The 13,858-nt window shown below is 38.9% G+C and overlaps 1 protein-coding gene across 3 annotated transcripts in view; it reads left to right on the forward strand.

The window, feature by feature from the left end:
- The window catches only part of TTC28 (tetratricopeptide repeat domain 28), a 1,879,863-nt gene that overhangs the window by 1,145,793 nt on the left and 720,212 nt on the right, over positions 1-13,858 (forward strand). For all 3 annotated transcript variants that reach the window (XM_044068299.1, XM_044068301.1, XM_044068300.1), the window contains exon 6: positions 992-2,333. In XM_044068299.1, the coding sequence (XP_043924234.1) occupies positions 992-2,333 (1,342 nt within the window). The remainder of the gene's footprint in view (positions 1-991; positions 2,334-13,858) is intronic.

The raw sequence follows: 13,858 nt of genomic DNA on the forward strand, positions 1-13,858 counted from the left end.
AAACTTGCAATCTCTCGTTCCTTGACAATGTATGGAAAAGTGATGTTACTCATGATGAGTTTCTGCTCCATAAGCTGTGTGTGTTTTTGTGTGCACGTCTGCACGTGTGTACATTGAATTGGTCTGTTAACAGTTAACAGCAAGTTAACAGTTTAGTAATTTGATCATTTTTTTTTATGCCTAAATTTTGTGTTTATAATAAAAGAAAGATTTTTATTTTATACCTAGAAAGTAATGTTTTGAATTGACTTGTGGGTAATTATGTAGTACAGTACAAACAAGAAGCATACTTGTTCTGTTATGGCTAAAGAAGTTTACTGCTTCTTTTATCCTGCTATGTCACAGTACTTGTCTGTAAGTTCTCCATGTAGGGAATAGCACATATAGTTTGGTCAAAAGTGTTTGTAAAACATGTTATGGCTTTTGTAACTTCCAAAGTACATATTGCAGTTAGAAATCCATTGTTGACTAGGTAGAATAATTCTCTAAATGCATACTTGCACTAATATATACTTGTTTGTTGAGGTAGTGATGGTTGTTTCTTCATTATTTTTTGCTTATATAACTCTGCCTTCTGCATAGGAACAAATCCCATTGCATTATCTATTTACTGTCCTCACTTTTATAGGCCGAATCAGCTGCTTTCTGCTGACAGTTATAATAGAACATACTGCTCACAGCGAGTTAGTTTACATAAAATCATACTGCACAGCAACACGCAAGTACATTACTCGAAAAGTAGCCAGGGTTCCAGTGCAAGTAACGTCTCTCTTCCAAACATATTTACATTTCTGCTGTAAATTCGCATTTGCTAAGAAGCATTTCTCACCATCGATAATATATGTAAAAAAGATTATGTAACTGAAATGAACTCAAGTGGCATGAAAAGATTTTGAGGTGCATTTTTTGCTTTGTTTGGTATTGTTAACTTTTGCATTAAAATCTTTCTTGATCAAGTAGTTGCCTTACTTTTTATTTTTTTTTTCCATAGGAATAATCCACCAAATGAAAGGGGATTATGACACTGCACTAAAACTCCACAAAACTCACCTTTCCATTGCTCAGGAGCTAAATGACTATGCTGCACAGGGAAGAGCCTATGGTAACATGGGGAATGCTTACAATGCTCTAGGCATGTACGATCAAGCTGTGAAATACCACCGGCAAGAACTGCAAATCTCTATGGAGGTGAATGATCGAGCATCTCAAGCTTCAACTCATGGCAACCTGGCAGTAGCTTATCAGGCATTAGGTGCCCATGACCGGGCCTTGCAGCATTATCAAAACCACCTTAACATTGCAAGAGAGTTGCGTGACATCCAAAGTGAAGCACGGGCCCTCAGCAACTTGGGGAACTTTCACTGCTCACGAGGAGAATATATGCAGGCCACACCATATTACGAGCAGTATTTGCGTCTGTCTCCTGAACTTCAGGACATGGAAGGTGAGGGTAAGGTTTGTCATAATCTTGGGTATGCTCATTACTGCCTTGGGAACTACCAGGAAGCTGTTAAGTACTATGAGCAAGATCTTGCATTAGCTAAGGATTTGCATGACAAACTGAGTCAAGCAAAGGCATACTGTAATTTGGGCTTGGCCTTCAAGGCCCTAGAGAACTACAGCAAGGCAGAGGAGTGCCAGAAGTACCTTCTGTCTTTGGCTCAGTCTCTGAATAATTCCCAAGCCAAGTTCAGAGCATTAGGAAATCTTGGCGATATCTTTGTATGCAAGAAAGATGTAAATGGTGCAATAAAGTTTTACGAACAGCAGCTGAGTCTGGCACATCATGCAAAAGACAGGAAGCTAGAAGCAAGTGCATATGCTGCTTTGGGAAGTGCATACAGGATGGTACAAAAATTTGACAAGGCTTTGGGGTACCATACTCAGGAACTTGAGGTCTACCAGGAACTAAGTGACATGACTGGTGAATGTAGAGCACATGGACACCTTGCTGCTGTTTACATGTCACTGGGGAAGTATATGATGGCATTTAAGTGTTATGAGGAGCAGTTGGATCTTGCACAGAAACTGAAAGATCCTAGTATTGAAGCACAGGTGTATGGCAATATGGGTATCACCAAGATGAACATAAATGTAATGGAGGAAGCTATTGGGTACTTTGAACAACAGTTGGCGATGCTGCAGCAGTTGAGCGGAAGTGAGTCTGTGCTGGATCGAGGGCGAGCATATGGAAATCTAGGAGACTGCTATGAGGCTTTGGGGGACTTTGAGGAAGCCATAAAATATTATGAGCAGTACCTATCTGTGGCACAGAGTTTGAATCGAACACAGGATCAGGCCAAGGCCTATCGGGGGCTTGGAAATGGACATCGGTAAGTCACTGCAATTTTTTTAAACTACAACCATGATACTAGACAGTGTTTAAAGCATACTGTGATGTCTTTTATAAGTTAACAATCCATATTAATTAATATTCAAGACCATTATGACATCACTTAACTTTTAAAGAAAGAAGCTGAAAATACGACACAAAAACTGTTACTAGTCCTTGAGAGTCTCATTCAGTCTGCTTTACAGTGCAACCTATAACCTTGTTTTATTCAAGTACAGGTGTGATGTAAAACTGCTGTAATATACCGATTGTGCAGTAATTCAGTACAAGCCAGATTCATATCCAGTTTATTCAATTCGGGGTAGTGGGGGAGCCAGAACCTACCCTGGTGGTCAAAAAGAACAGAAAGGAGAAACCTAATTCTATACAGACTACCATTCAACTCACACTCACTCAGTACACAAATGTACCTAGTGGCATTTTTGAAGATCACCAGTTTACTTATGTAATCTCTTAATTGTTTTACGTTCATCTTCAGCACATGGAGAGGGGATAAGTTGATTGTAGTTCTGGTTTGTGAAGCACAGTTTTCACTTTTAACACCAAATTCCATCTAAATGTTATGGTAGAAGCTGCCCTTTTAAGGTTTTAGGCTAATGAAATGGAAATACACTGATGATAAGGCTTTCTGGTCCATTAACATGGAACAGAAATACAGGATGTTATTTCTTGTGTGTTCTAGATTGTTCTCATCACAGATCACACAGGCAACTATGATCTGAGGATTCCACACACTGAACAGAATCTACTTTCTTACTGCCCAATGTTTTCATGCTGACCCAATCTTCTCTGACCTTCAAGTTTTACAATTGTCCAAACCTGCGCAGTGTTATAGTACAATTGCCAAATTTGCAGTAAACTATAGCAATGGAACACACCATTGCCCAACCCTCAGAGCTAATATTAAACTGGTTAGAACAAGATCACCTAGCTCTTTCACAGTTAACTACAATATTCAGAGTTTTTTTGTAAGCCACCACAATTTTGCCAAGTCCTTAGCTTAATGCAACACTTCTCCCCAATGCTCTGGAGAAAAATCACGAGTAATCACTGTAACCAAATTATCTAATACTGCAGGTGACCCTCTATAGTCAAAGAGAGTAGCTAAATGATGAAACCACATCCCACTACTACTGAAATCATTTCAGAATGCAAACTGATTATAAATGTAACTAAAATGTCACCTAACAAAGCAATGGATCTGCTTCCGTACATCTCCAGGATGAGTGCCACTGTCATCTTCAGCTTTCTAAATCGTCAGACCCTTTCTTTTCATTCAGAATCCTATGCCCCCACAACCAGTCGTCACCAATACCTGGATAATTTTGCTAGCATCTCTCAGCTGTATACATTGCTTTGCAACACTGTGCCCCCTCCACCTCTATACTTCTGATATAAACCTTATACTAGCCATATACCTATATATATATATATATATATATATATATATATATATATATATATATATATATATATATATATATATATATATATATATATATATATATATATATATATAAAGATGCTGTGGTGGTGGTACTGTGGTAGCGTTGTCGCCTCACAGTTAGACGTTGCCCGTTCGATTCTCAGTTAGAGCGTCTTTTGTGTAGCGACATGCGTGAATGTGCATTCCTTCATTGAAGGTTGTGCGTTAGGCCCGCAAGCTAGCACGTAAAAATCAACTGCCAATCATTAGCGGACCGGAGTTCCGCTGTGGCGACCCCTAACCGGGAAAAGCCGAAAGAAACAAACAAACATCAAACTGTCTGTTAACGTGTTTTACATCTCAGCTTGTTAATTACAATATTAACATTTTATGCCCTACACCTCCATTTCTTTGAATTTCTAAGCAGTAATCACTTGAGCTATTATTTATCTGACAAACTCACTAATACAACTCTTCAAATGCTCATTGTTCAACATCTGCTAATACATAAATAAGTATCTTTTATGCTGCAGTAGTTCTCTCTTTTTTTATATGAATGCAGTCTGATTAGCAAATGCATGTGTAATTGATAATGTGTATTAGTTTATGTATACACATGTATATTACTAAGCATCTGGTTTAGAAAGGTTGGTAATATGTTGGAGCTTTTCTCCCTGGGCCTCCACTGAAAAGAGTTTTTTGGACAAACCCAGTAAACATAAATAAAATATATAAGTGAATGGGCTGAGACAGAGATGGCCTAGCAGGTTACAATAAGGGGAAGAGTTCTGTAAACCGGAATTCTTTGACGTCAGAAAGCCATTTTATTTACACAGAGGTAAGGCTTCCTACATACTTCAGAACAGTGGAGAGCAAGCAGTCGGAGACCTTTCTTCACCTTCTGGGGGTGGGGACTATCATTTTTAAAGTTAACCTCAAACAAATCCAAACTCCAGTGATACCAAGTGTACCAGAAGTGGTAATGGAGGCATAGCTGTGCTAGCAACAGCAGGAGTATCATCTCGTGTGAACAAAGACACCAAGCAGAATCCCTTCCATGAGATAAAACACAAGATATGCTGTGGTTATTACTCAGTGTTCAGCATGAAGGATTGTTTTCATTAACAGAGAATGCTTACTTTGATAAGAACATTTCTTGGTCTTGTAGCTAGATGCACACAATCAAACCAAACTAAGCCATAAAAGAGTGTTGAGCCTAGTTCATGCTGACATATGTCCAGTACTCAGTAAAGGCAGCAGGTGGCATATGAAGGCAGCGTATGTCCCATTTAGTTTTAGATACAATCATAATCCACCAAAATATAATCAAACAAATTGGAATTTGATCTAGGACTTCATTTGGCTACTTTAAGTCTTCAGGGCAATCCATAAACAGCAGCAGCAGTGGTATTTCTGTGCTTATAATCTTATTTTTAAAATAGTAACTCAAATGGTTATTTCATTTGCCAGGTGGTTGGAATATCCATACTGGTTGTATTGACAAGCATAAGGTTCAGAAAGGCATACATCTCAAACTGTGCATGAAATCTGGATAAAGCCAAACATAATGGGGGGACAAAGGTCCATAATCAGGGACAGAATTTAATTATTGCTCCTATAAACATAGTGAGTTGCTTGAATAACAAGTTTTTCATTAGCATGCATTTTCTGACCAGATATGAAGTCTGAAACTCAAGTGTCACGTCATTATTTATTACCATAAATCCCCAATGATTTGAAAAAAAAACAGACTGTATTCGGAGCAAACCAAATCTATGAGGCAAAAATCTGGACATCCCGTAAAGTTGTGGATAGTTAAGAAGTTTGAAGAAAGGACATGAAAACAATGTGAATCATGGATTAGACGGGAAAATGGGAAGAGGAGCAGTAGCAACGTTTTGCACATGCTCTCAGCTTTGCAGGAGGAGGGTTTTTATATCGTATTTTACTGCCACCTTGTGACCACTAATTGCATTATATTTTATAAACTGGCTTAACTGGAGACTATATGCAAATGAATGTTCTATGCATACTAAATGTCATATTTTTTATCACTTAGTTGGTCGAAGGAGAAACAAAATAAAAAGAAATTGGGCTAGAACAGCTAAGGCTGGGCTGCAACGTTTCAAGGAGTTTTGGGGCTAACTATTAAAGTCATAGCTGCCTTCTACTAAGTATGCATATTCATAGCCAAATGAATAAAGATGGGGGTGTATTTAAGTAAAATGAATAGAAAAATAAATGGAGGGAAACAGTTAAGAAAATTGTTTTGCAGTGTCACATGGGTGGACTAAGATCTACTCATCTGTTTACAGGTAATGTTTTCACCTGCTTGATTTTTGCTGGGTCATTTGAAATCTGGTGTTTGGGTTTTACTAGAATAAGTTCCAATTGTTTAGAGTGCCATCAGTTAGGAAGTGTGCTGCTGGCTAACAGAAATCTCTGTTCCTGGTGCTGTTTATTCAGTGACAGCAATCCGAGCCACCCACTATGATCAGGGCCTACCTACTGCTGCTGCCGCCATGCATGACTCTCAACTTTCCCTGGATTTCACAGAATGTCTTAGATTTTGCCTAATGTTTTTGGTCTATAATGTGTGACTCTCTAGAAAATTGCTGAATATAAAGGTAACCAGTCCTTCAGAAAATGTATATTTATACAAAACATGTTATTCTAGCAACTCCCTAAGTATACAACAGTAATATTGAGGTTCATAGGTAGTTACTCAGTATGTGGTCCAGGAAATCATTAAGGAGACTAGACCAAATTCCTAATTGTTCCAAGGCACTGTCTGGTTAAGTGACTTTGTCAAAGTCACTCAGTAGGCAAATGAAGGTTGAATGAATCAAACCCTGCACAACAGGAAATAGCTCTGTAGCTCATAGCCTTAATCCTGTGTGCTAATCTATCCCGGAGTTTGGGTCTTCATTCCCCATTATGTTTGGCTTTGCCCTTGACTCTTGAGCAAAACGGTTGAGAGGTATGTCATAGAATCATTATGTGTGACCCCACCACTCCCCTCCATCTGTGTCACCCTGCCCCTCCCCTCCATCTATGTGACCCTTCCCCTCCATTTGTATGACCCCACCTGCTGTACAAAGCGTAACTTGAAAGTTGTGAAAGTACAGTAAAAATGGTGACTTCTGAGCTCAGTCAATTTTTACTTAATTTCTTTATTTTTTTTCCTGAGAATTCGACAGACAGTAAAAAGCATAAGGCATATGGCAGCTAAATCACTGAATAATAAAACATCTTTAAAAAACTTTTGCTTATTTGCTTATTGCCAGCAAAGAAAGCAGCCATTCAGAAGGATGGGATGTGTTAGATTCCTGAAAGACATGGAGCTTCACTTGTAGAAGATGTTTTAGAAGATGCAGACTTAATTTAAACATGTGTTGTGCAGCAAAGAAGTCTATAGCTAGAGATCAGTTAAGTAACAGATAAGAACAAAATAATTAATTTTATTTATGATAATTTCTACATTACATTACATTTGCTTGATAGCAAAAGAAGAAAATAGCTGATCTAGTCTGCTGTTTTAAGTAACTTAGCATCCGTACCTCTTCTCTGTCCCTACATTCCTTGTTATTATTTATCCCATGCTCTCTTGAATGCCTCTGTAGATTCCCTCTCTCCATCACCCATTCTCATATTTCATTCCATGGGTCTACAACCCTTTCTGTGAAGAAGCACTTTCAGAGATCTTGGAGTTGTTTTGCCCTACAATCTACTGTGTTTGCTACCTCCTTCCTCCTCTTCCTACCCATTCAGAACAACCCCTTCATGTCTCTCTGACCTAATTTTTTTATACTAGTATCATGCCCCCCCCCCCCCATCTCTTCTGGTCTAAAGAGGAAGAGCTATAACTCTTCCAGTCAGGAGTCATTTTCCTTCCCCTCCATCCCTCAGATCTTTCTGGTCATAATCAAGGATCAACGAAAGGAAATAGTCTGCAGAAGGTCAATCTTCTTCTTTCTGCTTATTCCTGGTTAGGGGTCGCCACAGCGGATCACATGTCCGCTCATGATTGGCAGTGGAGTTTTACAGTTTTCCATGGAAGGCACACACACGCACGCACTCATGCCTAGGGCCAATTTAGAGTGTCCAATCCACCTACAGCATGTCTTTGGGATGTGGGAGGAAACCGGAGCACCTGGAGGAAACCCACGCGACCACAGGGAGGACATGCAGACTCAGCACAGAAGGCACCCCAGCTGAGGATTGAACCAGAGAACCTCTTACTGTGAGGCGACAACACTAACCGCTGCACCACCGTGGCCACCCTAGTCTGCAGAAGGTCAATAAAACTCAAAAAGTCACAAGTTTGATAAAACAAATGAACACAGTAACTAGGACTGTCCATAGAGATCCATACAATATAACAGAAGTAAACAGGATGTGTTACTGTGCAGCTAAATTAATAACTGATGAAGTTCTACCACAAGAACACAGGGTAGTGAGGGAGAGAAAGTGGAGAAATCAGGTACTATCATGGAAGTATCAAATAGAGAAAACTATAAAGCTATTAAGACAAGAAATGTTACTGTTGGAGGAATATAGAAGAGGGAATAGATCAAAAACAATACTAAAAAAGATAGACATGATAAAAGCAATACACTGTATTACAACAGATCAGGATCTGTCATGCACTATTGTAAATAAATTAAAAATCTCAGCACAGGAGGAAAAACTTAGAAGATATACAGAAAAATATAAAAGAAAAGTACAAAATAAGCAGTTTTATTGATGACCCAAAAAAGTGTTATAGAGAATTAGGAAACAAGGTAAAAGGAATTGAAAGACCGACAAAAAAAAAAAGAAATAGATACCTTTTGGAGAAGTATCTATGAAGATCCTGTCGAACATAACAAAGATGCTAAATGGATAAAAGAAGTAAAAGAAGTTTAAAGGCACAGGATATGAAATGGGATGAAGTAACAGCCAGATAGGGTTGCTACCTTTTCAAATGGCCATAGTGGGACATTTTCAGGACACACCAGATTTTACAGGCCGACACAAACCCACGGTCAGTACAAAGGATGGAACTTTCCTTTTTTGCCTAAATAAAAGCTTATTCTTGTAGCAGTTTACTTGCTTATCCTATTTCTTGTAACACGTAGGTATTTTAGATGCAGAAATAACTATTTTATGCAACTATTACATTACATATGGGACATAATTATGTCCTACAATCTCAGGACATTTGCCATTTTTAATATTTTTGGTCAGGACACAACCACCCAAAGAGGTTTGGGAGGGTGGCCTAATGGTTAAGGTGTTTGCCTTACAAACACAAGGCGCAGGGTTTGAGTCTCACAAGGGATAATTGGCTAGGCTTAAAATGGCTCGCAAGGGCAGTTAGCTTAGTACGAACCTATGAACCCTCGCAAAGTTGGACAGGTGATAACCCTACAGCCATAGAGATTGAAACAAAGTTATGAAAAGTCTCTAATTGGAAAACCCCAGGCCCAGATGCAGTACCTAATGTTTGGCTAACAGTGTTAACATCTTTGATTGAAGCTTTAGCCATGAGTAAGAAATATTTCTTTGCACACCCCGAACAGACATCAACCTGGCTAACAACAGGAAAAAAAACAATGCTCCTACTTAAGAGTGAACCTACAAGCCACCCTAAAAATTATAGACCAATAACTTGTCTCCCGATGACATATAAACTGTACACGGGAATTGATGCCGACAGAGTTTATAATCATTTAGAAGAAAACTCAATTATGGCAATAGAACAAAAGGGCAGTAAAAGAAAATCATATGGAACAAAGGATCATTTGTTGTTAAATAAAGTCATAGTGGTGAACTGTAAAAAGGGGAAGAATCTAAGAATGGCATGGATTGACTATAAAAAAGCATTTGATAGTATCTCACATTCATGGATAAAAGAGTGCTTAAAAATGGATCCCTATCCTATGATAGAAACATCATTTGACTGTGACCATAATACTGAAATTTCAAAATACTGAAAACTCACTTGACTGAAACCCATAATACTAAATTACAACATACTAAATTGTAAACTGGACCATATAAAACCAGACTAGGTTGTGGGCTATGCCCCCAACAGCCACCATTGTGAGGGGGTTGTGACCCCCTACACACCCCTAACTAAATATACTAACCCCAGGATTGCACTATAGTGGGGAAAAGGGCATATACCTTTCACTTACCTTACAGTAGTCTACACCCTGCCACTACTATGCCCTTTTTCCCACTGTAGTGCGATCCTGGAGTTTTATATATATATATATATATATATATATATATATATATATATATATAGTTAGGGGGTGGGGGTCACAGCCCCCCATATTGGGGGTTGTGGAGGGCATAGCCCCACACCTAGTCTGGTTCTATACAGTCCGGTTTACAATTTAGTATGTTGAAATTCAGTCAAGTGAGTTTTCAGTATTTTGAAATTTCAATCTTGTAGTCGCAGTCAAATGAAGTTCCTATCATATGATAGGGATCCATTTTTAAGCACTCTTTTATCCATGAATGTGAGATACTATCAAATGCTTTTTTGTAGTCAATCCATGCCATACTTAGATTCTTCCCTACTACTTACACTGATTGACTGCATTACAGTGACCATCAAACAGTGGCAGACCACTTTGCAATTAAACCATGATAAAGGACAAATTATTATCCCAGGGATAAAAATTCAAAGGGGGATATTCCTGGGTGACTCTCTGTCACCGCTGCTATTCTGCCTTTCCCTAAACCCATTAAGCTGTCTACTTAACAGCTTTAGGCCATGACTGTAATTTGGCTCTTAGAAAACAACAAAGTGTAAAGACTTCTCATCTTCTCTTTTTCAATGATTTAAAACTGTATAGCTCATCAGATGAGGAACTGAAAGCACAAATGCAAGTTGTCAAAACCTTTTCAGATGATATAAGAACCTTTAAAGCAGGAAAACTGCAGCACCAGGAAAACATCAGTCTGGGACAAGAATGTTATATAAAAGAACTTGAGCAAGAGGGAGTGTATACATATTTGAGAAATGATGAAGGATCAACAATAAAACATGAACAAATGTGAATAAAACTTACTAAGGAATACTTTAGAAGACTTGAATTAATCCTGAAAACAGCATTGACATCTAGGAACAAACTCCAAGCTATAAACCAGTTTGCACTTCCTGTCCTAACTTACAGTTTTGGAGTGACTGACTGACCCCAAAAACATTGGCTAGATTAGATAGGATAACAAGGAGGATGCTTCATGCTCACCAAATGATTTATAACAGTCAGTGCATACCAAGATTATATATTCCCTGTTCCGAAGAAGGGATGGGCCTCCTTGAAATTAATTACATGTATAAATCTGCAGTTGTGGGACTCCACACACATCTGCTGACCTTACAGTACCCAAACAAAGTTTTGAAACATGAGAATAAATCTAAGATGACTTCTCTACTTAATCTAGCGGAAGAATATTGGCACCAAGCAGGAATGGAAATCAAACCAAAAATAGATAAAAACCAGGCAGCAACTGAATGTGCCAAAAAAAACAAAAAAAAGAATATAAGGAGAAGGACCAGATGAAAAGGAAGAAATGTGGAAAATGCATAAACATAGTTGCAAGTATAGAAAACATCTGGAAGAACCTCATGCTGATCAGGAATGAACGCAGGAATGGTTAAGGAGAGGCGAATTCAAACCAAGAGATGAAAGGTTAATATTAGCGGTCCAAGACAGTGGGCTGCGTACACATTGGTTTACAAAGTCCATTGAACATGCGGGAGAAACCGACAAATGTAGGTTTTGTAAAACCAAATTTGAAATAGTCGCACACCTCGTTGCTGGTTGTGACATACTAATGGCAGAAGGACTATATACTGAAAGGCATAATAATGTGACACGATTACTGCACTGGGGATTGTGTAAACTTTATGGTATTGAAGTGGCTGAAAAACACTGGAAACATGAGCCACAAAGCATCATAGAAAATGATGAAATTTACATCACATTGGATCATCTGTTACCAACAGTTCAAAAGACAGATGCTAGAAAAACGGATATTGTGGTCCATGAAAAGAAGACAAAAGTAGCATTGCTCACTGAAATCGCCACACCACACCCATTGGCTACAGTGTCTTGCATACAGAGAGATACAAAGTCATAAAATGTCAGGATTTGCAGGCAGAAATGAGAGCAATGTGGAAGAAAGATACCCAGACAGTCCCAATAGTAGTAGGAGGAACTGGTCTTATAAAAACGAATCTACAGTCATATGTAGATATGTTACCAAAACATGTAACTCCATACGAATTGCATTACTGGGCACATTGCAGGTGCTGCAAAGAGCACTTCTGGCTGACTTCAAAGATTGAAACAATACTAATTTCATGAACTTTAATTGTACTTTGACTTAGGAATGGGGTCCATTCCTCTCATGGTATTATAAACCCAAAAGATTTGGAGAAATTAAAAAAAGGAAAAAATCATAATCCTCTATGTCAACTATATTAATTTTATTACAGGAAATTGAGTTGTGTTGGTTTTCTGCACAGAATATAAGTTCTGCCCACTGACTCATCCTGGTTAACAAACAATAGTTGTGGTTCAGTGGTAGCGTTGTTGCCTCACAGGAAGAGGTTCTCCCATTTGATTCTCGGCCTGAGCGCCTTCTGTGTGGAGTCTGCATGTCCTCCTCGTGGTCGAGTGGAGTTTGAAAGATATGCGTAGAATGGGCGTGCCTTAGTTGAATGTTGGGCGTCAAGCTGGCACCTCGGCACCCGCAAAAAAATCGACTGCCAATCATTAGCGGACCGGAGTTCCGCTGTGGCGACCACTAACCTGGAAAAAGCCGAAAGAAGCAGTTTAATCTGTAAAATCCTAGGGGCACACTTCTGAGGCAGGCATGGTACAACTTCTGATGACTTGCTGTGTTCTTCTTTAAAGGAGTTTTGTTGCCTTGTATTTTGTAAGACTTCCCTAGCTGTGTAACATCAGTACTGGCTTTACTGACACTGATTTATGCTGATCAACTCTTCTGCAGATGAAAAAAAGATAAGCTCAGGCAGAGTACGTGTCGATGGTTGGTACCTGTAGAATGACTCTAAGCCCATTTTGAGAACAGATGACACGGTCAGATTATAAAATGACAGAAAAAGGCACACCATGTAATCAGAGTACTCCATTTAGTTATTAAACCTCTGATTGTTGCTTAACTTTGGAGTGCAGTGACAGATTAATTATCTGATGCTTTTTTTTTTTTTTTTACAGACAGTGTTTTGTGCTGTGGTATCCATGAGCATACTAGGTGTTGCTGGGGTCTATATTAGAAGACCGAAAACCTAAACCGCGAACGTTCACATGAGGGAAAATGCTGGTGATCGAAGTTGCTATTGTGGGGGGCTGCGCCCTCCACATCCCCGCTAACTATATATTCTAACTCCGAGGGCGCACTACAGTGAGGAAAGGGTAAATATCCAACTCCTCACTGTAACACGACCCCACAATCCCACTTTCGATTCCCGGCATTTTCGCTCATGTGAGCGTTCGCGGTTTAGGGTTTTCGTTCTTCTAATATAGACCCGTGTAGCAGTATTTTTATGCCCTTGGTGTAGGACTCCGGTATTCAGGCATTACTATGGCTGTATTGCAGCATTTCAGTTACCTTGCTGTAATGCATCAGGACAGTATTGCCACCAGCACATAACTGCAGCATTCTGAATTCCCTTCTGTAATAAATCTTAACCCTGACATCAGTACTTTCTCACAACCATGCAGTGATGCACTAGCATTTGAATATTTTGGTTGTACTATACTTTTATTCAAATATCTCTCTCTGTTGTTGCTGACATCACTAGAATAGTAGATTGCCATTTTGATATCACATGTGTGTTACACTGGCATTTTAATAGCATGGTTGTGTTACACCAGCACTGTAGTACAGTTTTGTAACAGCAGGATTCTGACATCGCTGGCACAGTAAAGCAGCATTCTGACTTTACTACCATAATTTAACAGTTTATAATAATATATTTCTGTTATACCAGAGGGGTAGCTTGAAATAAGTGGCACAATACAGTAGCATTTTAACATGTCTGAGCATTA

Source organism: Protopterus annectens, chromosome 4.part0 (assembly GCF_019279795.1).
Source record: "Protopterus annectens isolate FY-2018-M chromosome 4.part0, PAN1.0, whole genome shotgun sequence".
Lineage (NCBI taxonomy): Eukaryota > Metazoa > Chordata > Ceratodontiformes > Protopteridae > Protopterus > Protopterus annectens.